Source organism: Stenella coeruleoalba (genome assembly GCF_951394435.1).
Source record: "Stenella coeruleoalba genome assembly, chromosome: 5".
Taxonomy (NCBI): Eukaryota; Metazoa; Chordata; class Mammalia; order Artiodactyla; family Delphinidae; genus Stenella; species Stenella coeruleoalba.
The window spans coordinates 59587359-59609040 of record NC_137150.1 but is presented as its reverse complement, the minus strand read 5'-3'; the positions used below and the strand labels follow the sequence as shown (position 1 = coordinate 59609040).

Below are 21682 nucleotides of genomic sequence, written 5' to 3'. Positions count from 1 at the left end.
GGGAAGTGAAACATTCAAAGAAGAGACTGACCTTTTAATTACACTCTGAAAATAAAATTTTAAAGGAGCAAATTATTTCGTTTACTCAGAGACTCCGTTACTGTTACTATACTTGAAAGGGCCTCTGAGGGCATTCAAGATGCTGCTGACAATGTCAAAACAGCACGCAGCAGCATCTTTCGTTTTATTTTCTGAAATGTGGACAAAACGGGAGAAGTAACTTTTGCTTGGTTCTCCACTGCTACAGAGGAAAATTCTCACTTTCTCTCTCTCTTTTAAAATCATGCTTCTCTACCTGTTTTAGCCCCGCTAAATCTTTAAAAAGAGTCCCAAATCCAAACGGGGGTAGGAAGTGGCTGCCAGGATGTGAGGAGGGTGAAGAGATTCGTCTTTATTTTATATTAAATTAAAATTGCGTTATCTCCTTTTAAAATTTTATTGAATTAAACTTATATTATCTTTCAAGGATATAAGAACTTGTTTCCCCTTCCCATCTGCTTTTCGGAGGGTAATAAAAAGTTTTCTCTAACCCCAGAGCAAGGTTCTAGTGATTTCTAGGACTGGCGCTGCGCAGCTCCTACTGTGTCCAACAGGGGTCGCTGGCCACGAACCTGCGCAGCGGCTCAGCCACGCTTCACATCTGAGCCGGGTTCTAGCCCCTGAAGGCGAGAGCCGCTCGCGGGGTCGAGTACAGAGCTTTAGTCTTCGTGGATAAAAAGAGATTAAAGGCTAAATTCTTTTTTGGGGTGTGTGTGCGTGCATGGGTATGTGTGTGTGTGTGTACGGGGGGCGGTGGTTATCAATTTTAACCAACTACGAAAATGTAGAGCTTTTTATCCTTTGATGTTCTCATAAAGAAACTCCTATCGGTGGGGGAATTACACGGTTTCTGAGCCAACACTGCAGCTACAGTGTGGGGGAAATTATTTAATTAAAAATATATTTTTCCATCTGTTCACATGATCTTTTTAGAAGTACTTAAAAAGCTGACACTGATCCCTTTGGCCTGTTCACCCTGCTCCAAGTTTCAAATACTTTAGCTATTTCGAAGGCCCTTCTATTAATTTGAAGGGGGAAAAAAGAGACCTAAATATTTAAATGCCCCCAAACAGTTACTCCTCTGCATCCTTTTTTTTTTCTTTCTTTCTTTCTTTCTTTAAATAGGGACTTTTATGTGATTGACACATTTCACATTGCCTATTCTGCAAAGCCAGGTATAAATGGCAAGAAGCGACTCTAAAAAAATTTTTTTGATGTTGGACTACATAATGCCCAAGTATAAGATGAAATCTAAACAAAATTGTAATCCACCCACCCCCACGCTAACTTAAAAAAAAAGAAGAAAAAAAAACCTTCACCTGTATTTAAATAGCGTGTCTTTAATTACAGCAGTTGGGGATGCATGAGGCTGAAATGAAATTAGCAGTCATTACCAGTCCTTTAACTCTGTGGTGCTTTTGATCAGCACTAAATTAGCTTTCCAGTCCTAACAAAGACTCTACAGCAAGCAGTGGGCTGTAAATAAGACAGCGCGACCTGCCCTCAACACCTTTTCTCTTGTCAATCATAGCTCTATCATTCAGCCCAAGATTAACCTTTATCTACCAAATTTTAAAAAAAAAGGAACGAAAGAAAGAAGAAAAAGAAAAAGGAGGCGGGAAGGAAAGCCCCCTTACCACCACATGTCGAAATAACAGAGGTTCCTAAGAGCCCCCTTTAAATTGTATTATAATGAGCCCGTGTCAGAATCTGCAATTTCCAAATCATCCCTCCCCACCCCACCCCGCTACAGCTCTCGAGTATATTAGAAGAGTCAGAATGCTGTTCAGGTAGGAAAGGAATCCCTTTCCCCGAATTACTAGTTGGGCATGGGCCACCCTCCGTAAGTCAATTTGCCATTAGCCTCTCCTATTACTCTAACAAAATTTCGGGAGAGGAGGAATGTTTGAGGAGAAGATATTGATAATTTTAAGGCATGTACATAAGTTTCCGGGATGAAAACAATCAATTTACTCCACTAATAGTCTCTAGTTTCTAAGTCTGCGGAGAAAACCACCAACAGCAGCAACAAAAACCCAGCTGCTTTTCCCAGTACTGAATTGAGAAAGTAAAACATTGGTTCTAGTTGCCATTAGAGGGCGCCAGAGAGCAAGCCCCGCTCCCTCGCACAACTTCCCACAGAAGCCCTCCTAGCTTCCAGCTTCGCCATGCTCTGTAATTCCTTCTCTCAGGTAATATTTCTTGCTTATCCTGCCCTCTTGCTTCTCTAGCCCCCTCAATGTCAATCTCTCATAAAGAACAAGGTGTCGCCATGTCCCTTTCCTTTTCTTTTCTCATCCTTCCCCCCAGCCACCACCAAAATAGTAAGATGCCAGATGAAACGGTAGCAACCCCTTAATGATATATACCTTTTGACTCAAATCACTCTCTCCACTCTATGTAATCTTGGTATGGAGAAGGTTCTTTGTAGGGATGAAATGTTGGATTTTAATATTTTTTTAAATGGAAGCCTGAAAATTTCATTTCTGCGTTTCTCTCTGGAGGCTCACGGATTTCTTTATTTTCATAGAAAAGGAAACACACACACACTATTGCGTGGCAGCTGATTACGCTCAGTGCTAAAACTGCTCAGAAGAGAATAAAATAATGTCATTTCATTTCTGCATTTGTCAAAGAAATCAAACTTAGTATTTAATCCCAAAAGTTAACGCTTTCAGACTTAAATCTGTCTGCGTTAAATGACTGCCACACAGGGTGTATTTCCACATCTCTTAAAGGTCAAAAGAAAAAAAAATAGAATGAGAGAAGAAAGTGAGTTGGGGGGGTGGGCGGAGAGGAGTGAGCTAGCAGTGAATGTCAAAGTTGGGTTGCAAGCTACTTACATGTCCATGTCAGATCAGGGTGTTGTCTTGTAGCAGTTTGATTGGCAGGTAAAAAAGCGAAAGAACGTGAGGGCTCCCTGAGCCTCTTGTCAGCCCAAGCTTGATCACTTCTCACCGGACAGAACGAGTTGAAGGAGCTTGCAATTCCCCTCTCATCCTCCATCCAAAGCACCGTGAATCCATTTCGGCTTTTCTTCCCCCCAGTCTCTCCATCAGCCTCCTGCCTTCAACCGCTTCGCCTTACACCAGCCTCCAAGACCTAGCCTAGCTTTGCCACTGCAATCCCCTGCAACAAGAAAAATCGTTTATGGCTTAAAACCCCAAATGGCTGATTTTTTAAAAGAGAGAGAGAGGGAGAGGGAGAGAGAGAGGAGAGAGAGGGTGAGGGGGAGAGAGAGGGGGAGCGAGAAGAATGCACCCAGAGAACAACAAAAAAGTCAGTTATCCTAACACTGCTCTATCCCCCCACCGTACAGAAGAAGAATAAAAAAAAAAGCTTTATGTTTTTTCAGTGGGTATTCAAAGATAATTTGATGCCATTGTTTCTGCTACAGATGGTTCTTTTAAATACAATAACACGGCTCTTTGTGCAGGCTACCCACAATAAAAATCGAAAGCGTTCCCCTGAATAACCATTTTGTTCTCTCTTGTATGGGGCCAACAAAAGATGCCGTGAGGTAATGGGTTCTGTTTATTGAAGCCATAGAATAGGGGTTTGATAAAGATTTTTTTAAAGCAGAAGACCTTGCAAGGTCAGGCTGATCTCTTCATATTTTTTTATTAAAATATTTGTCCAATAGATTATTCCTTGGTGCAGCTGCAGGTTTCCTCCTCGATTCTTAATCAGCCCAAACATCTGTCTCTTTGAGGAGGCTTGAAAAAGTCTGCAATTGTATCAATGGTGCAGGAACCTTATCAAATACTGAGTTTTTAGGCTCAGTGCAGGCAAAGGCAATGGAGTTTCAATTCTATTTGGTCCTGATGGGGTGAGGTGGAGGGCTGGGGGGAGAGGAAACACACCAGCCCCAGATAGAGTGACGGGAGAAAACCAGGTTTCCTCCCCACCGCTCCCCACTCTCTGTTGGCCATGCATAACTGCACAAGCCAGACACACAGATCACTGAGGACTTGAGATGTGTCTCCTGATCTCTGCAAGCTCCACCCGTGCATGCATGTTGGACAGGGGTTAGGCATGTTTTCTTACCATGCTCCCCTTCTCCTCTAGTTAGGTCTCCAATCCCAGAAAACCTAGGGTGGGATGCCATGGGGAGGAGTGGAACAAGCTAAAGGTTAGACTTTAGCACCCAAAGGGTCCTACTCTTGGCTCTCTTTCATTCACTGTTATTTAGCTTTGACTCATTGATTGCTATCCTGCCAGGGGACTGGTGGCCACAGCCCTCCTGCTACAGTGTCCCATGCCCTCAGGCTTCTTATAGCCACCCTGTTTCCCCCTCAGCTCCACAGAGAACATCTGCTTCCCCTCACAGGGGAAGCCCTGCCACCTAGACCCAGCTGAGGTCTGTATCAACTTGGAGCCCTGAACACTTAGGCAATGAGGGTGCTGCAGGGGAAGTGCAGGGGAAGATGGCTAGGTTTCTCTACCTTTCTATAGGAATTAATGCCAGGATTCTCTGGGCCTCCAATAGCCCAGAGTGACTGTAATCCACTTTGATGACTTCTGCTCTGTGTATCGTCACTTGTGGCAAGACAGTAGTCTGGGGAAATGACTTTAATCTTAAAAACAAGTTTTCATTGGGTTCTCTATCTCTGCCCCCTGCCCCATTTAGTCCTCCCTTTCTTCCCACAAACCATTCAAAATAAAAGATAAACCCTCAAATGAATCTCTTGACAGAACCGATCTTAGCTTCTACCTTCCCTTTCAGAAACAATAATATTATTGGTTTACAACTGGTCTGAAGTAATCTAATAAGGGATCCTTGAGGACTATTACTTAGACACCAATTAAAGCCTTTCCTACAAAACTTGAAAAACAAACACAAACAATAAAACAGAAAATTAAACAATATTTCACATGGTTGTTTCTCAATAATTCATTTTATATCTCAGGGTGAACACCTTAATATTAGTTCAAAAGGAATGAAAGTCAGGACAATATTAAAAAGTTATACACATCCCAACACTCTCCGGATCAAGAAAACTGTGCCTATATAAGTGTGTGTTGGTGGAGGGAGGGAGTGGAGAGTGTAAATCAAGAGCAAACTTTAATAGAATAGGCTGAGGAGTGTGTTGCTTTGCTCACTGTTGGAAAGGTGGGAGGGGATGCATTATGCAAAATGGAAAGTCAACAGTAGAAATACCTACTCCAACTAAAGGTGGAGTGGGAGACAGTACATGTAAAATGTTTAATACAGTGTTTCATAACTTTGCACTACAAAAGTAATCCACTGAAATAACGGAATAATCTCTTCCTGCTTCCCTCGTCATACGTTTTTTTCTGATATCAAAACTTATAAAGGATGCCCCAACCTGATGAAAGCTATTTTCCTTTTCATATAACTGAAAGAAGAATCTGGACTGCTTGTCCTCTTTCCAGCAAGGGAGGGGCTCGGGGCTGAATCTAAGTCTGTAAGATAGGAAGGCATCAGTGAGTACCCTAAGGTGTCTAAAAGTGAGTAAACCTTACACATCTTATCAATTGGATCTATTCAATCCCAGTCACAAGGAAGTTTAAAATCTCTCAGGTGGCCTCACTCTCTGGTTAAGGATAGGAAGACAGTTTTGTAGGTAAGTCTCCAAAAGTTGTCTCAAAAGCTGTACTGCAGTGACATTCTATCTGACATGGGGGAAAACTTCAGCCTATAACTAAAAAATGTGGAATGTGTCACGGTGAAGGGCAAAAGTGACAAACTGCCTTAGTAGGTGAGGGAATCAAGAACCAGTTGCATGCAACTGGAAAATTGCTTAAAACAACAACAACAGCAACCTTTCTGTATCCAAAAACTAATCTAACTGGTCAGCTCCTCTCTCAGAGCAAACACACACCACCAAAACAATTCTAAGTTATAGAAACGGCTTTCTGATGGGGTTGGGGAATCCGTGTGCACTGATTTATGGGCGTTTATAGGTGGCTCTGAACTGGAAACTTCACTATTCAAAAGGGCTTTGGGAGCAGAGTTGAGCTCTCCAGTTCCACAAGCAACAAGCCTACTGGGGAGATGGGGTGGGGAGGGGATACTCACCCCCCTGCCCCCCCTACTGGGATGCATTCAGCAAGAACAACTCGGATTGAGGAAGGGAGAGAAGGAAGGAAAGAAGAAAAGGAAGGAAGGAAGGCAGAAAGGGAGGGAGGGAAGAAGGGAGGAAAGGAAAGGAAAGGAAAGGAAAGGAGGGGAAGGGAGGAGAGGGGAAGGGAAGGGAAGGGAAGGGAAGGGAAGAGAAGGGAAGGGAAGGGAAAGGAAAGGAAAGTAGAGAGGGGATAAAAGAAGAGGATTTAATGGCAGAGGGGATAAGCAAGAGGGGCACCCGGGACCTGGTTTTAAATTGGCGAGTGCTGCTTATAAGGAAACACTGTACGCACGATCAGGGTCTGGATGTTCCAGGGAACCAGTGACCGTACAAATCATGAGTTTCACAGAGATGGCACAGTGCCATGCTTTAGCCATCAGCTACCGTGAAAACTGTAGCTTCCCTCTCGCAGGCAATCCGTCATTCACTACTGGCCGCTCTACCTCTCCACACGGAAAAACGTAGGACTCGGACGGCCTCGGCGCGGGCTGGGCCCCGGGGACCCTCTGGGAACAAGGGCTCGCGGGCGGGCGGCCGAGTGCCGGCCAGCGGGGCTCGGATAGGAGCCGCCCGCGCCAGGTCGGAGGGCGACTGCTTCCCCAGCCTGCGGAGGGTACCGGCTGCGAATGCCTCCAAATACACCACGGGACTCTGAACGTGCTGCTCCCGTCAACTCGCACAACACGATTCAATTATTCACTTAGACAAAACCAACACCACACAAGCCCGCCACTTGATGAGCTCTTAAAATGACAGGCAGGGGAGCGCGGCCAGGGCGACCCTCCGCCGGACACAACCCGGGCAGGGACGTGGTTTAAATGCAAGGTCTTTAGATTCTAAAACCTAACCCGGGAGCGCGCGCGAGTGTGTGAAGAGAAAACCTCAGTTCTCAGAGCCACTAGAATAAACTTCTCGCTGAGGCTCGGCCCTCTCGCCTCCCGCAGCCTTTCCTCGGTCAGCGGAAACCCGAGGGCAGCTGGGGCCGAGGGTGAACAAGTCTCGTTGGGTCGGGCCGGCCTTCTAGGCTGGCGGGGCCCTGCGGAACCGGTCCGCCTGACCCGACTGCGCTCGCGTGGGAAAGCGGAGGCTCGGCCGGCCTGGCTGCGCTTCCCCAGCCCCGGAGCCGCGGCATCCCGGCCTGCCCGTCGGCCCTCGCGCGCCGCCGCATTTCCCGCGCTCTCGGCCCGCACGTCCCGGCGCGGCCCGCACGTCTGGGCGCGGCCGGCGCGGCTCCGTGCGGCCCCGCCTCCGGCTCCGGTTCCGGCTCCGGCTGCGAGAGGGAGGGCGGAGGCCCTCGGCGAAGGGATGGGCGGCGCTGACCGAGTGAGTGGAAGCCTGGGTCCCGGGCGCCTGCAGGCCCGCTTTCCCGGCCGCCTTTTCCCACTCTGGGCGCCCCAAGGGGCGGGCGGGCGCGTGTCCCTGACTCTAGGCTCAAGCGTGTTGGGACCCGCTTGTTTCAGCGAGCGCTCAGTGTGGCGGGTTCGGTTCGTTCCCCAGTGCGCCGCGTGTGGAGACCGAGCCCGGGAGAGCCCTGGGAGCGTGGGGAGCCGGGCGTCCTCCCCGAGGGCTGGGCGGTGGGCAACTCGACGACTCGAGGGGTTCAGGGAAGGAAGGTGGGAGAGGAGGGCGGGCGCTCCCAGGGGAGGCGGCTCGCGGCTTCTCGGCCACGACCTGGGAAGCCCAGGTGTCGAAGGGGGGGGGCCGCAGGTTGAAACGCGGCCTGTTTCCTCAGTGGTCACAGACGCAGCGTGGTCTCCCTCCCCACTCGTGTTCCAACTTGTGGAACTCTCTGAGGTTCCCCCAGTCTTTGTTTTACTCTAAGAACGGACTAAGAAGGGTGTGTTTTTATAATTAAGGGGAAAGCTGGAGGTAGGAGTAAGGCCTGTGGGTAGCGTTCCTTAAACTTTTCTTGATATATACAAAATGAAATTATACCTGCAATCATATGTTTGTGTTTATGTGTTAAGAGTGTTCATTTAAAAATGTTGAACATATAAAATATGCCACACATTTTGTGACTTTTAAAAAAATTTCTCACTTTATCAATACTGTAGAGTTTCAGTAAATGGAAATGTCTCTGGTCTTTCAACCTCTGAGGGTAGTGGAGCGAGGGGAAAGGACTGTGGGATATCTGTCTTGTGTCCATTTGGCGCAGTCTTACTAGTACCATGCTCCCAAGATAAATTAACTTGCATTTTAGTTAAAATATTATCATCATCTGCTGGACCTCAAGAATAACGTAAACTGAGGATATTTTCCAAAGGTACACCTTTGCAGTATTGTAACTACCAGTACACAGTTGGACTTGATAAGTTTACATTTGAACCAGAATTTGTATAGTGCAGCTCCAGGAACACATTTGCAGACCCATTGCAAAAGCTGTATGTACATAAATGTTTGGAAAGGTATCCCAAAGTGTGATTATTCTTTGCCCTTCTATTTCAGAGGCCCAAGAATGGGCAGTTGGTATGGATGGCTTACTGATACATTCTTCTTCTTTTTTAAAATGTGTATATATATAATATATATATATTTTATATATTTTAAATGGAGTAGAGTTGATTTACAATGTTGTGTTAGTTTCCGGTGTACAGCAAAGTGATTCAGTTATGCATATATATATATTCTTTTTCATATTCTTTTCCATTATAGTTTATTATAAAATATTGAATATAGTTCTCTGTGCTCTATAGTGGGTCCTTGTTGTTTATCTGTTTTATATATAGTAGTGTGTATCTGCTAATCCCAAACTCCTAATTTATCCCCCGCCCCTTCCCCTTTGGTAACCATAAGTTTGTTTTCTATGTCTGTGAGTCTGTTTCTGTTTTGTAAATAAGTTCATTTGCTGATACAGTCTTAAAGAGAGTAAAAACTGTGGTGAATTTTGGGAGAAAAGGAGCATCCCATTTAAGGTTTTGCCTGTGGAAAGAAGTTAATGATCCAAGGAAACTGATTCTGGGGAGAATTTCTATTTACACCTTCCCTTCCAATCCCTTCTCCTAACACTCTCCCTTCACCCTCGAAGAAAGAGCAGCATTCTGTTTGCTTGAGGGTAATAAGAGCAAAGGAGCTGACCTTTAATGGCCATCTATTATGTACCAGATACTTTCTCTTATTTAATTCTCATAATAATCTTATAAAATTGGTATTTTTATCCCCTCCCTTTTTTTTTTTAAACAGAGTAAGGGAAGATCCAGCTGATTTAAATATCTGTGGCTGGGAAACAGTAGATCTGGGTTTGAAATCCAGCTCTATAATTCTAAAACCCATCATGGTCTTTAAAATCTGCTAAACTGAGTTCAAATAGACTCAGGCAAGCACCACTGGTTACTGACTATTGCGGGTTCAGGAGGAAACTGTGAACAGTGTGTGGTCTTGTCTTTTTCTTCTCTCCTTTTTCTGGAAGGCAGCTTCCTAATTGTGGCTCTCCTTAGGATCTTTTGGCTATGAAGAGATTGATTTGAAGCAGGGATATAAAATTCTATGTCTTTTTCCCGTGCCATACCAAAGTTGAACCTAGAGTTTAAACTCAGTTTTCTGCATTTAGGTCTCAGTTGGCATCAGGTTTAAGGCTACCCATAGGCTGGCTTGGTCAAGGTAATGATTTCATGAGGACAGACTCAGATAGGTCAAACTAAGTATCACTCTTAAAACTCCAGCCTCAGAAACCAAAAGGGTGGGAGGGAAATATAGTAATAACAGAACACATGACTGCTAATTAACCTTATTAACAACTGCAAACCAGTGAACATTTATATTTTTATTTTCTCAGAAAGGCAATTAATTTTTTTTTGCCTTCTATTAACTACCTTTCCCCCCTAGATAATCACCTATAGCAAAACCACCCTTTAAAAGGTCAGTAAAAATTATTTTAAGACATTAAAATATAAAAATGTATTGTTATTTTAATAGGCACTGTGGATAGTTTAATTTGTATCTTGTATTAAATTAAACATATGGTGAACAGGGTATAATAGATTTTCTATAATTTAGCTGCCAATGTGGCAACAGCAGCCAGTTACTCTCACCAGCAGACTTGTCAGTGGTTTGTTTACTAGCTTATTTGAATTAAAATAAAGCTTCGCTTCTGCTGACTGCACATCATTATCTATGAGACCATAATCCTGCTAGCAAATCCTATATCTTCCAGAACTGGCTCTTTTGTTTGGGATTACTGAGAGCTTAGCCTATAACAAAGAGGAATAAGGCATCCCTCTCATCCTCATAATTAAGTGTGGGGACTAATTTAGAAACAAACCCAGAAAGATGTACTATTTGGAGTTATATTTCTATACAGAATGGAAGAGAAACAGGATAGGCCAAACACCTGATTGTTAACAGAATGTTTAAACTATTAAGCAAGTGTACTACAGGAATCCAGCTTGTTAAAATTAAGAGCAACAGCAAATAAGGCAGTGATGGCCTTTGCACGGGGCAGTAATTCTGTATGAAGGATCTGAAGGTATGTTTGGGAAGAGGAAGTATTAGGGTGTCAGGCAGGAGAAGATGTGCTGTATGCTTTGTGAATGACATTTATTTTGTTCTTTCATTATCCTAACAGACTGCGCAATTAATAGTTATTGTTATGAGCAGAGTTATTAAAATACTGAAATAAAAATAACAAAACAGTTTTTTATTCACTGGAAAAAATATAAGTGTCTTTGGAGATTGTTAACATTTTACTAACAAGGTACATAAAATTTAGCGAAAAGAAAAGAATGGGTGATTTCCTGGCTCCTTCCATACACCAGCTCAAAACAGACCTTCATGAATTCTGGTAGCCCAATAAAATCTATGTTTAAGGAAAGAATTTCACAACTAGGATGTACATAAAAGCAGCGTTTACAATCCACCATTCATATATAAACTGATGCCTGTTTGTTAAAGAAGAGGGAAAACACAGGGGTTGATTTGTCAATGTCCTTAACATTAATTGTCACAGATGGGAATTCTGAGGACCTATGTGAAACAAAATCAGACTCTGGTGAATTATAAAGCAGGTCCTTAGACTTAAAAACATTTAGGCAAAGTGACAGTTCAGAACATCTGTTAGCCTTCTGTCTGAGTATAAACTAGATGTCATGGAGTGCACAGCTGTAGGCATTTTAGGCTTTTTTGCCAACATCTGTCACAGCAGTACAATAATATAGGTAATTATCAACACCTTATATAAACTATTTGCTATTTTAATTTTTAGAAAGAGTAAAATTAGTGTTACAATCCTTGGCAAAATAATTGAGATGAATATAGTCATTTTGCTCTAAAAGATGAATAAGTGATCTGATCATTCTTTGAAAAACACACATTTTAAATATTTTCTGCAGCCAATATTGGTATTGTGCCATTTCGAAAAGCAAAATTCTAAGTGATTTTTTTGAAACGATAAAAGTACACGTTAAATAAGAGGGAGGGCAGAAGAGGCCAGTAATTTGATTTTCAGAGCAACCAAAGGTGTGATATGTTTTGTGATAAAAAGAGTTTAATACCACACAATTGTGGCATTAATTGATTCCATATTCATAAAGATTAATAATTCGTTTTAGAATGTCAGTGTAGCAAAATCTGTATTGATGAATTATAAAAAATTGTCTCCCTCCCCTCTCCTTGCTCTTCTCAGTCCTAGAATTTTGCAGAGAAATGGCATATAAAACTATAATTCACATCTTGCCATCTCAGTAACTAAAGTTAATTTGAAAGGGTTGGCACATCATATAAATCCAGGGACACTTCATTGTTTTAATGCCACCTGGATATGGGTCATCTACAGTGCTCATCCTGAGGTACTGGGAATTATTGTCTCACATCTGATTCCCTTGACCTGTACAATAGTTGTGTTTCAGTGTAAACTCGAAGCAGCAAGACTATATTCCAAAGCACCTGTTCTGGGGAAGATGCCAGTCAATAATGTCTTATTGAAAGATCAGGCCCAGCTAGAGAAAATAAAGGAATTGAGCTGCAGTTGGATTTCATCATCTAAACATGCAATGTAATCTTAACCAATTCATTACACACTCCTTTTGTTTCCACTACAAAGGGGATGTTGCCTTTATCAGAGGTTGTAATTCCAGTATGTTCAAGCAAAGACAAGGGAGAAATTGAAAAAGTGCTATCAATTCTACCCACAGCCAGGAAGAACTGTAGGGTCAGAAGGTCATTATCACTGTCCCATGTACAGTTCAGACTAGACCACAGATAGCTCAAGTTTCCACACTGCAATAGAAAGGTATAATAAAGGAGACTCACAGAAAATACTAAATAGGAATAGGAGTAGGGAATCATATTCTTGAACACATTTGATTTAACACATGAAGAATCAAATGAAGTGAATCTATTTGGAAAATAGTCATGGATGCTTAAAATTATACTTGCTTAGAACAGTCTTGTGAAGGAGGGAAATTTTATTCATGAAGGGCCAGCATGGCAAAAAAGTGAGTCACAGATGTCAACGTTCATAATCTAAAGGTCTGGAAAGGGTCAAATGAGAAAGAGAAGGAGGAAGTAAATATAGATATAAAAGGCAGACAACTTGGCCTGAAAGGAAGGATTAAAAATGAAAGAAAATGACTAAAGGAAAAGAAAAATGTGATACATACTGATGAAGAATAAGGCTTATGGGGATTCAGGGAAGAGTAAATGAAGATATTGATTACCAAATGGGGTATTAGGGACCAAATGAAAATTTAGGGCCTTGTGAGTGTCAGTACTTCCTAAAGAGAGTTATCAGCTGTAAGAAATTAGTCTTGCAGAGAGAAACATTTAAAAATAATTGCTTAGTAGTATTGTTTTGAAGTCTGTTAAAGTGAGTTCATTTGGTACTTCTTAGTGCCATATTTCTTTACCACTGAGGAGAAGTCAATGTATTTTGATGTCTAAGGTGGGGGGGGGGGAAGAGAAATTAACCCATTTCCCAAACAACTTGGAAAATACTTTATTTCTAATGATGAATTCTACACCTTAAGGATATTACTTTTTTCCCATCAGGTTTTAAACATTTGGGACAGAATAATAGAACAAGGGTATCTGCAATATCATATCAGAGTGAGCTTCAAAATGATTGGATTAAAACCATCTTCACTACAGTGGTGGTTTATAAGGAAATACACACTATCTCAGAGTTTATACTGTGAATATGAAGGTATATTTGTGTTTAAATATCCCTCCTTGATTACTTGGTTCTCCTTGATTGATAGAAATAATACTTTGTTAGGGTCCATTTTGTATGTTGAAAATTATTTGCTGGAAGTCAGAGCTAGCTCTAATCAACCCTCTGAAATAGGCATAGTTTGCTGTCAGCGTGCTCTCATCTTCTCCCTCTTTTGTGCTATCGCTTCTCCCCGCTTGTGCCCACTGCCCTCATCTTCCTTCATTAAGTATCTTAATCCAGGCTGATCTTTCCTAGGTAGTGTCCCAGGCTTGCTCCATCCTTCGGTTTTCAAAATCTGAAACAAATGGCTAATAAATAGATTCAACCTAATGTAGTAATGACTGGTAATAACATTGTGTTTTTTCTTTAAAGTTACTAGCTTTATGCCAGAAGCTCTTTGAAGGGGGAGGTGAGCACAGATCTTAGTCATTTTTGTATCCTCTGTATCACTCAACAAAGTGCCTCCCCCGTAATAAATATACATTAACTCCTAAATGAATATTTGTTGTTTTATGTTTTTCTTCCAAAATCTATATATAACTGAGAGTAATCTTTTTTTTTTAATTTTTAAATTTTATGTTTTTATTTTTTAGGTTCCAACAGTTAGAGAGATATAGCAGTCAAGCAGAATTAGAGTCTTTAAAAGTGATATTAATTTTTTTCCTTACTGATATTTATTACAAACACATTAAAGGGAAACTTTTAAAGAAAAATGTCCTTTATAATACAACCAACCTAACAACATAACTTAAATTTTCTATATTCCTTTCTGATCTTTAGTCCACAGATAATTAAAAATTACATTTGTAGTACACATATTTTTGGATTTTTATGTTTGTTTAATTTTTGTGTGTTTTGAAATTAAATTTGTCATAAAGGGACAAAGACACTAAATATTAAATCTCTAATGATGAAATTTTAGACCTTCACAAAGAAATGGAATATATTTTTGGATTGGGGAGACTTTCAGAGCTCGCTAAGGGCAGTATATCTGAAAGTAGCTAATCTTTTATAGTCTAAATCATAGGATCTTCCATTTTAGATGGAGAAACTGGAAACATAGGATTTTAGGGACATAAAGTAGGCCTCAGAGAAAGAGAAGGTTCAAAATGAGATTTAATAGTAGGTACCAGCTTCTAATTTGAATATTGATAACTGAAGGTATTTACCTTTCCTTCCCGGAGCCTATCTAGAAAAGAGCCTCAGATCTGAGTTTTTCTATCCTTATTCCAAACACATACCTTATAACAGAGTTTAGTCAAAAGGGTTTGGATGTGTAGACCATACTCACCGTGTAAAGAGAAATCAAATTAACATTTTTTATTATTAATCTGATCAGTCACTATCACTTTTGTATCACTCCAGAGCCCTATACAGAAAGAAACACTGGAATGTTTTGTTAATCAAGGGATCATATTAAACCCTTTCAAGTGTTATATAATTAGTATTTTTTACCACTGTAGGTCAAAAAGATTTGGAAGAACTGCCACAATGTGGAGTTTAGCCTTGAATGTCCATTACCAGCAAGTGGAATGATTAGAAGAATATGATAAACTAGTATATTAGAAATATGCACTGTAATGCAGTCCATTTCTCTCATTTCCACCTACCCTGTTATGATCTTACTATCTGCTGTGGTACTTATATATTCAGTGCAAGTAGTGATCCCCTTTCTCTCTCACACACACACACGTGTGTGTGTGTGTGTGTGTGTGTGTGTGTGTGTGTGTGTGTGTGTGTGTCTGTGCACGCGCGCGCAGGCTGCCCCTTGACACCCAAGTGCAGGAGAATGATTCATTGTGCTATGCAGTTTAATCCACCATTTCTTATTTAGGAAGGATGGCATCTAGAGTATTTTTCCTTCCTAATATAAAACTAAAATCTTACAAGGCCACTGCCAACATGTAATATTGTCAGTCTAAACATAGGAGGTTGCTTCCTTCTTAAAGAAGGTTAGAGTTCATAAGACCATAGAGCAGAGCCCCCTGGAATTCTCTCCCTTATAACTCAGCTTGTCCTGAAGGGGCCAGAAATCAGGCCACAGCCCAGACAGAGAAAATTGTGCTACATGGAAAATGCAGAGCTGATTCCCATCTCACACCTGCAGAATCTGCTGTCAGCTGTTCAATTCTAAGTTCTGTGGCTTTTCTCCATTCCTGCCTGTTTGGCTGGCTAATTTATTAACTCCTTGTTATCTGCAGCAAAGACCGCATAGGCACATATTTATGGGATCAAGAAAAACATAAAAATGAAAGGGTGATTGAGCAGCCTGACTGAATGTTGTGTTTACTTCACTAAACCATTGCTGAGAGTTGTCTCAACAGCTGCACACGGTCCAGGGTGGCATCTCAAAATTCAGCCTTGACTCCCTAGCCTAGCTTCCATTCATTCCACCTCCAGCAGCCATCTAGCCATTCAGTACACCATCCTCATTTTATGTTGCAGGCAAAAAGCCAACCAACGTATGGTCACATTTAAAAGCCTTTTAAGCAGTGAGCACCTCCCTCCTTTCCCAATTGTTCCCTGCTTTTTCACATTCCTAGTTAATAGGTTTTTAAAGCAGTTTCCCCAACTCTTTTCCTGCCACATACTGTCTTGCCTGGCATCTGTGCAGCAAAAGGCTGTTCTTCAAGAGGCTTTTAAATCCATTGTACCTCTTTGTGCCTTTCAACTGCTAACTCTTCAGGTATGGGCTGTGTTTCTTGCTTAGCATATTTTGCATGTTCCAAGCCATTCACAGCAACTACAGCAAAATTGAGGATAAAAATATAAATAATAAATACAGTCATTTAAAGTGATGTTTAGGGCCATATGTGCAGTTCTCTATTTGCTTAAGGTATCCCATAGATATCCAGCAAGAGGAACATTTTCAAGAAGTGTACAATTTTGAGTTGAAATATAAATAGAAGATTTCTTTTCTTCCTTCCCTCTTCCTCCCTCCCTCCCTCCCTCCCCCTTCCCTCCTCCCTTCTTTCCTTCCTTCCTTCCTTCCTTATTTTTTTTGAGAATTAAAGTTTCTTAGTAAGTCTTGAGGCTTTAGTTTGTTGAAACACCAATATACCATAAATTAGGCTGTTTGGAAATACCCCCTTGTTTTTACCAGTAGGAGGAGGATAAGAAAAGGATGCAAATGATGAGCATTAAAAAACTCGAATATTGAGAGCTGGAAAGGATCTAAAGGTCTGTATTTACATTTTTCCTTTAACAAGTGTTTATTCTCTGTTATGTGCCAGGAATTGTGCTTGGGCAGTAGATATAAAGATGAATAGGCAATCATCTTTGTCCTAGAAGAAGCTCACAGTCTAGAGAGGAAAAAGCCAAGTAAGTAAGCAATTACTTAAATACGTATTTTGAGAAATAATGCTTTGTGGCTTGCTTGAAATTAAAATGATTTATTTAGTTCAGAGATAAGAAATCTCAGGCAGGTAAGTATGCTGTTAAAATATGAAGTAAACAGGCATTTTCCCTCCTGACTACAGAAAATAATTATGACTAGTGCTCAACTTTTTTTTTAAATAGTAAAAGTACAATCTTCTTTTTTTTTTTTTAAATTTTTATTGGAGTCTAGTTGATTTACAATGTTGTGTTAGTTTCAGGTGTACAGCAAAGTGAATCAGTTATACATATACATATATCCACTCTTTTAGATTCTTTTCCCATATAGGCCATTATAGAGTAGAGTTCCCTGTGCTATACAGTAGGTCCTTATTAGTTTAGCCCTCACTTTTTTTTTTTTTTTTTTTGCGGTACACGGGCCTCTCACTGCTGTGGCCTCTCCCGTTGCGGAGCACAGGCTCCGGACGCGCAGGCTCAGCGGCCATGGCTCATGGGCCCAGCTGCTCCGCGGCATGTGGGATCTTCCCGGACCGGGGCACGAACCCGTGTCCCCTGCATCGGCAGGCGGACTCTCAACCACTGCGCCACCAGGGAAGCCCCAGCCCTCACTTTTAAATGCTTACAATCGTATGTTCTTTTCAGGCCCTATATGCTTTTTCTTCAATTTTGAGACCAGTGATCTCATCATTTTGCCGAAATGAACTGAAGTTTTCTAAGTAATGTAGCCATTATAAATTATTCAAATACTTAAGTGTTATAATATATTCTTTTTTCCTGGTTTTATCTGGTGGGTGATATTTTATAGTAATTTATAGAAAACTAGATTAGCAAAGGCTCTCAACAATAAAACTGTTTGTAACGATAATTTTTTTTCTTTTTCTGTGTTGCTGCTATGCCTGGCACAAACTTTACATTTAGATTATGTTCCCATCATTTGTTTACAATTTTCTCTCCTTTTTTTTTTTTTTTTTCTGTCTCTCCTTTAAAGAAGGGTTCACGTCTTTATCCTACTTGATATCCCCAGTGCCTACCATAGTGATTGGCACATAGGATGGGTTTAGGAAGGAAGGAATGAAGGCAGGAAAATGTTCAATCTTTTCTTCACACTGAAGTAATAAACAGATTATTTAGCCACCTGTGTCACTCCATCTGTGAAGCCACAAGTTGTTCTTTTATTTATATACTGTATAACACTTCATAGCGTAGCTTTTAAGATGAGCTGGCCGCTCAATACAGTCAACTTCTGATAGCCAGAAGTACCATATTTGTTGTTTGTCTGCACTGGTTATCTGCAAAAATACAATTAAGGTAATTCCATTCAAGTAGGTTTGGATAGTAGTGTCACTAAAGAGGAAGTGACCACATAGAGTCTTTCAGTTAAAGGCCCAGGGTTCTTATTCTCCTTTTTCTTTAAAGAAAGACTGGCTTGTACCAAAGTCATACTTACTTTAGGTTAGAAATCATACAACAGTTATGGTTCATGTTGTGATCAATCATGCCTTATGTTGGACTTTGTCTCCTGTATGTAATTTATATAATTTATAATCTTTTAAAAATTTAAAATAAACAACCGTTACAGAATATAGGCATGCATGCATTAAAAAAAAACTATTTAAAAAACACAAAAAGCAAATGGTTTCTGAATCTTCATTAAAGGAAAGAAAACCTTTTTTTTTCTTTCTGATGATTTGTTTTCATTTTTTGATTAATTCAAGAATTAATTATTATTTATTGACTACCAGTACTGTAAAGGGGTTACATAGGTGCTGTGAGGGAAACAAAAATGATTAAGAAATAGTTCCGACCCTCAGGGAACTTTTAATCTGGTGAACAAAATGACAGTACACATGTAATGTAAAGAAGATGATTAATGTCTCAAGGGAGGCACATTAGGAAGTAGAATTTGAGCTGGACCCTAAAGGATTTAAACCAGCAGAGATGTGAGGAAGACTTTATAAGCAGAGAAAACAGCATATGCTAAAGCTCTGTGATAGGAGTATGGTGGAAGTACTGGGATGAAGGCTTGTGTAGGTTTAAGATCATAGAGTATAGACATTTGGGTATAAACCATGAAGTAGAGACTAAAATTCAGGGAATACTGGGCAGTTATTTTTTAATTTAGAACATAGAAATGTTGTGCTTTTTAGGAAGATTAGGTTGTCAGTCTGTTGGAAGGCTAGGTATGAGGGGGGGAAAAACTAGAGATGGGGAGCTGAGTTGGGAGGGTATTGTGAGATTCCAGGATAAGAGTCTCATATTCGATTTTGGCTGTTGTGACCAAAAGGAGGAAATGAATATTGGATGAATATTGTGGCTATAGGGACTGCTAAAATTTGTCAAAGTAGAAGGGATGGATAGCAATAAAAAAGAATCAAGTGTGACACCAAATTTTGGGCTGGGATGACAAGGAGAATGATGGTATTAGGAGTAGAAAGAGGAGAGTCAAGTGGAGGAACTGGGTTAGTGGAAAAGATGTGAATTTGGTTTGGATCCTGTTGTATTTGAATAGTTGTTAGTTTGTTCAGGGTGAATATAGCTATTGGAGAGTGATGAAAACGGAGGAACTTGGGAGAGAGGTCAGAACTAGCGACAGATATCTTGGAATCATTTGCATTGTAATTATAGTTGAATCTCCATGGGGAACACAGTCTCCAAAAGAGAGAGAAGGTTGTGAGAGAAGAGAACTGTGGACAGAACCTGAACACTTAAATGGAAGAAGATAAGCCCATAAAGGGAGACAGAGGTAGAGCTGTCAAAAAGATTAAAGGAGTGTCAGAATTGTGAAGGGTTGTAGGGACCAAGAAAGGAAAGAGTTTAAAAAAATGAGGTGACGTCAGTAGCAACCAGAAATGTTCACTTTTTAAAACAAGTTCTCATTTTAAAAACACTGTCTGTGTTTTATCTGCATGTTTTTGGTGTTATATGTGTCACAAATATGTTCTGTGTTTGGAAGGATATACACCAAACTGTTAGTAATTGTTAATCTGGAGGAGTTGGAGGTGGATTTTCTCTATTACCTGCATATCAGTCAGGATCTCAGGAGGAAACAGATGGCACTTTCAAATTAGGATAATCAAAAATGGTTAATAAAGAGACTACTTACAAACATGTGGATGAGGTGTTGGGATATCACAAAGATTAGTGTAGTATCCCGGGGTTGTTAACACCTTAAGGCCCAGAAGGATGAAGAGAAGGAGCAATTTCTGGAAATAAGAGACAAAGAGTGGTGGAGGGAAAACCACCTTGGGAGGAGCTGTGACTTTGGTCAAGAAGGAAACAAGCCTGAAGGGACCTCCAGAAAGGAGACGAGGAGAATCAATACTCTTGTCCCTGCCTTGGATTTCCTGTTGCAGTTTGGCCTAATCCAGTCAGGGAGCTAGATGTCTAGGCAACATGCCTATACAGGGCAGCCTCCTGAGGCAGAGCAGGGTGGGAAAGCGTCTGGATGGGCAAGTGGAAGATATTTGGCACAAACTGTGTTGTATGAATTTAAAAACATTATTGTGTATTACTTCTCTGGTTTTTTAAAGGTGTGTGTCATAATTTTCTGCATAACATATGCATTCACATAATACAAAATTGATAAAGTACGTCAGTGTATAAATAATGATTAAAGAAAAAGAATCTATAACCTCTCCACCAAAAACGGCCCCTAGCTTAGATGGTTTTCCAGTGGGATTTTACAAAACTTTCAAGGGAAAAATAATATTTATTTTATATAAATTGCTCCAGAAAATGGAAAAAAAAAAAAGAACAAGAAAGTAGCTGCTCAGTTGGCCAGCTCATTTTGTATGAAACTTTATAATCTTGATTATCAAATCAAGATAAGGATGATGAAGATATAAGACAGATAAGGAAGATACAAGACAAGAAAAGCATAAACCTATTTCATTATGGATGTGAGTGCAATAATTCTAAATAAAATATTAGCTAACCAAATCCAATAGTTTATCTTAAAAATTACTTTTTTTTTTTTGGCTGTGCCACACAGCTTGCGGGATCTTAGTTCCCGACCAGGGATTGAACTCGGGTCCTGCCAGTGGAAACACCGACTCCTAACCACTGGACTGCCAGGGAATTCCCTAAAAAGTACATATTGATCGAGTAGTATTTATCCCAAGAATGAAAGGATAATTCAACGTCAGAAAAAAATGTATCAATGTATTTCACTTTAGTATTAGATCAAAGAAGAAATATCATATGATGATTTCATGAGACACAGAAAAAACATCTTCTCTATGATAAGAGTTTCAGAATAAAGTATTAATACTTATTTATGAAAAATTTACAGAATATTAGGAGTATCAAAGGACTTCCCAATTTACAAAAAACTTGAATAAATTAGAAGCATTTCCATTGAAATGAAGAACAAGACGTTTACAATTTTCACTACCATTTAAACAATATTAGAGGTCCCACCTATCTTTTCAGGCAGGATAAAGGCATGTTAGGATTGGAAGAAATAAAAATCATTATTTGAAGGTGATATTATTATCTGTATAGAAAATCCAATTGAATGAACATACTATGAGTACTAACAAAAGTTTAACAAGATTAATAGAAGTTGTATATTTGTATATCAACTCAAAAAAGCACTCCTTTTAGACAAACTATTCTTATAATAAAAATAAGGTATTATTTTAAGAAACATAAATTCTCCTTTTTTTGTGTCCTTTAGTAGAAAAATAGAAAGGGACATAAATAAGATTTGAATAAATGGGGAGAGATACTGTGTGCATGGGGGTATGATTTAACCTAATAAAGTTATCAATTCTCTTCAAGTACACATGCAAAGTAAATGAAATTCCAATCAAAATTCTAACTGGAATTTTGAGAAGCACAACAAATTCTAAAATTTATATGGATGGCTTATGGCCCCCAAATTTCTAAATATGTGCATAGGAAAAGATGAGCCAAAAAGATAGCAGTCACCCTCAATCATCAGATAAGACATGCTATAAATGGTGATGGTGATGATGATGCTGTTGTTCCAGCAATATGTAAATAAACCAAAACAACAGAATTGAGAGTTTAAAAATAGATCTAGGTATATATAAAGACCTATGATAATGCT

General features: G+C 40.2%; 1 protein-coding gene across 1 annotated transcript in view; it reads left to right on the top strand.

Annotated features, from left to right (window-relative positions):
• Window positions 1-2207: 2207 nt before the first annotated feature.
• LOC307186342 (uncharacterized protein) overlaps window positions 2208-21682 on the top strand; it is a gene marked incomplete at its 5' end in the record, with an annotated part of 57514 nt that continues 38039 nt past the window's right edge. The window contains 3 exons of the mRNA XM_079921403.1: window positions 2208-2231; window positions 6541-6741; window positions 6984-7451. Coding sequence (XP_079777529.1) covers window positions 2208-2231; window positions 6541-6741; window positions 6984-7451 — 693 coding nt within the window. The remainder of the gene's footprint in view (window positions 2232-6540; window positions 6742-6983; window positions 7452-21682) is intronic.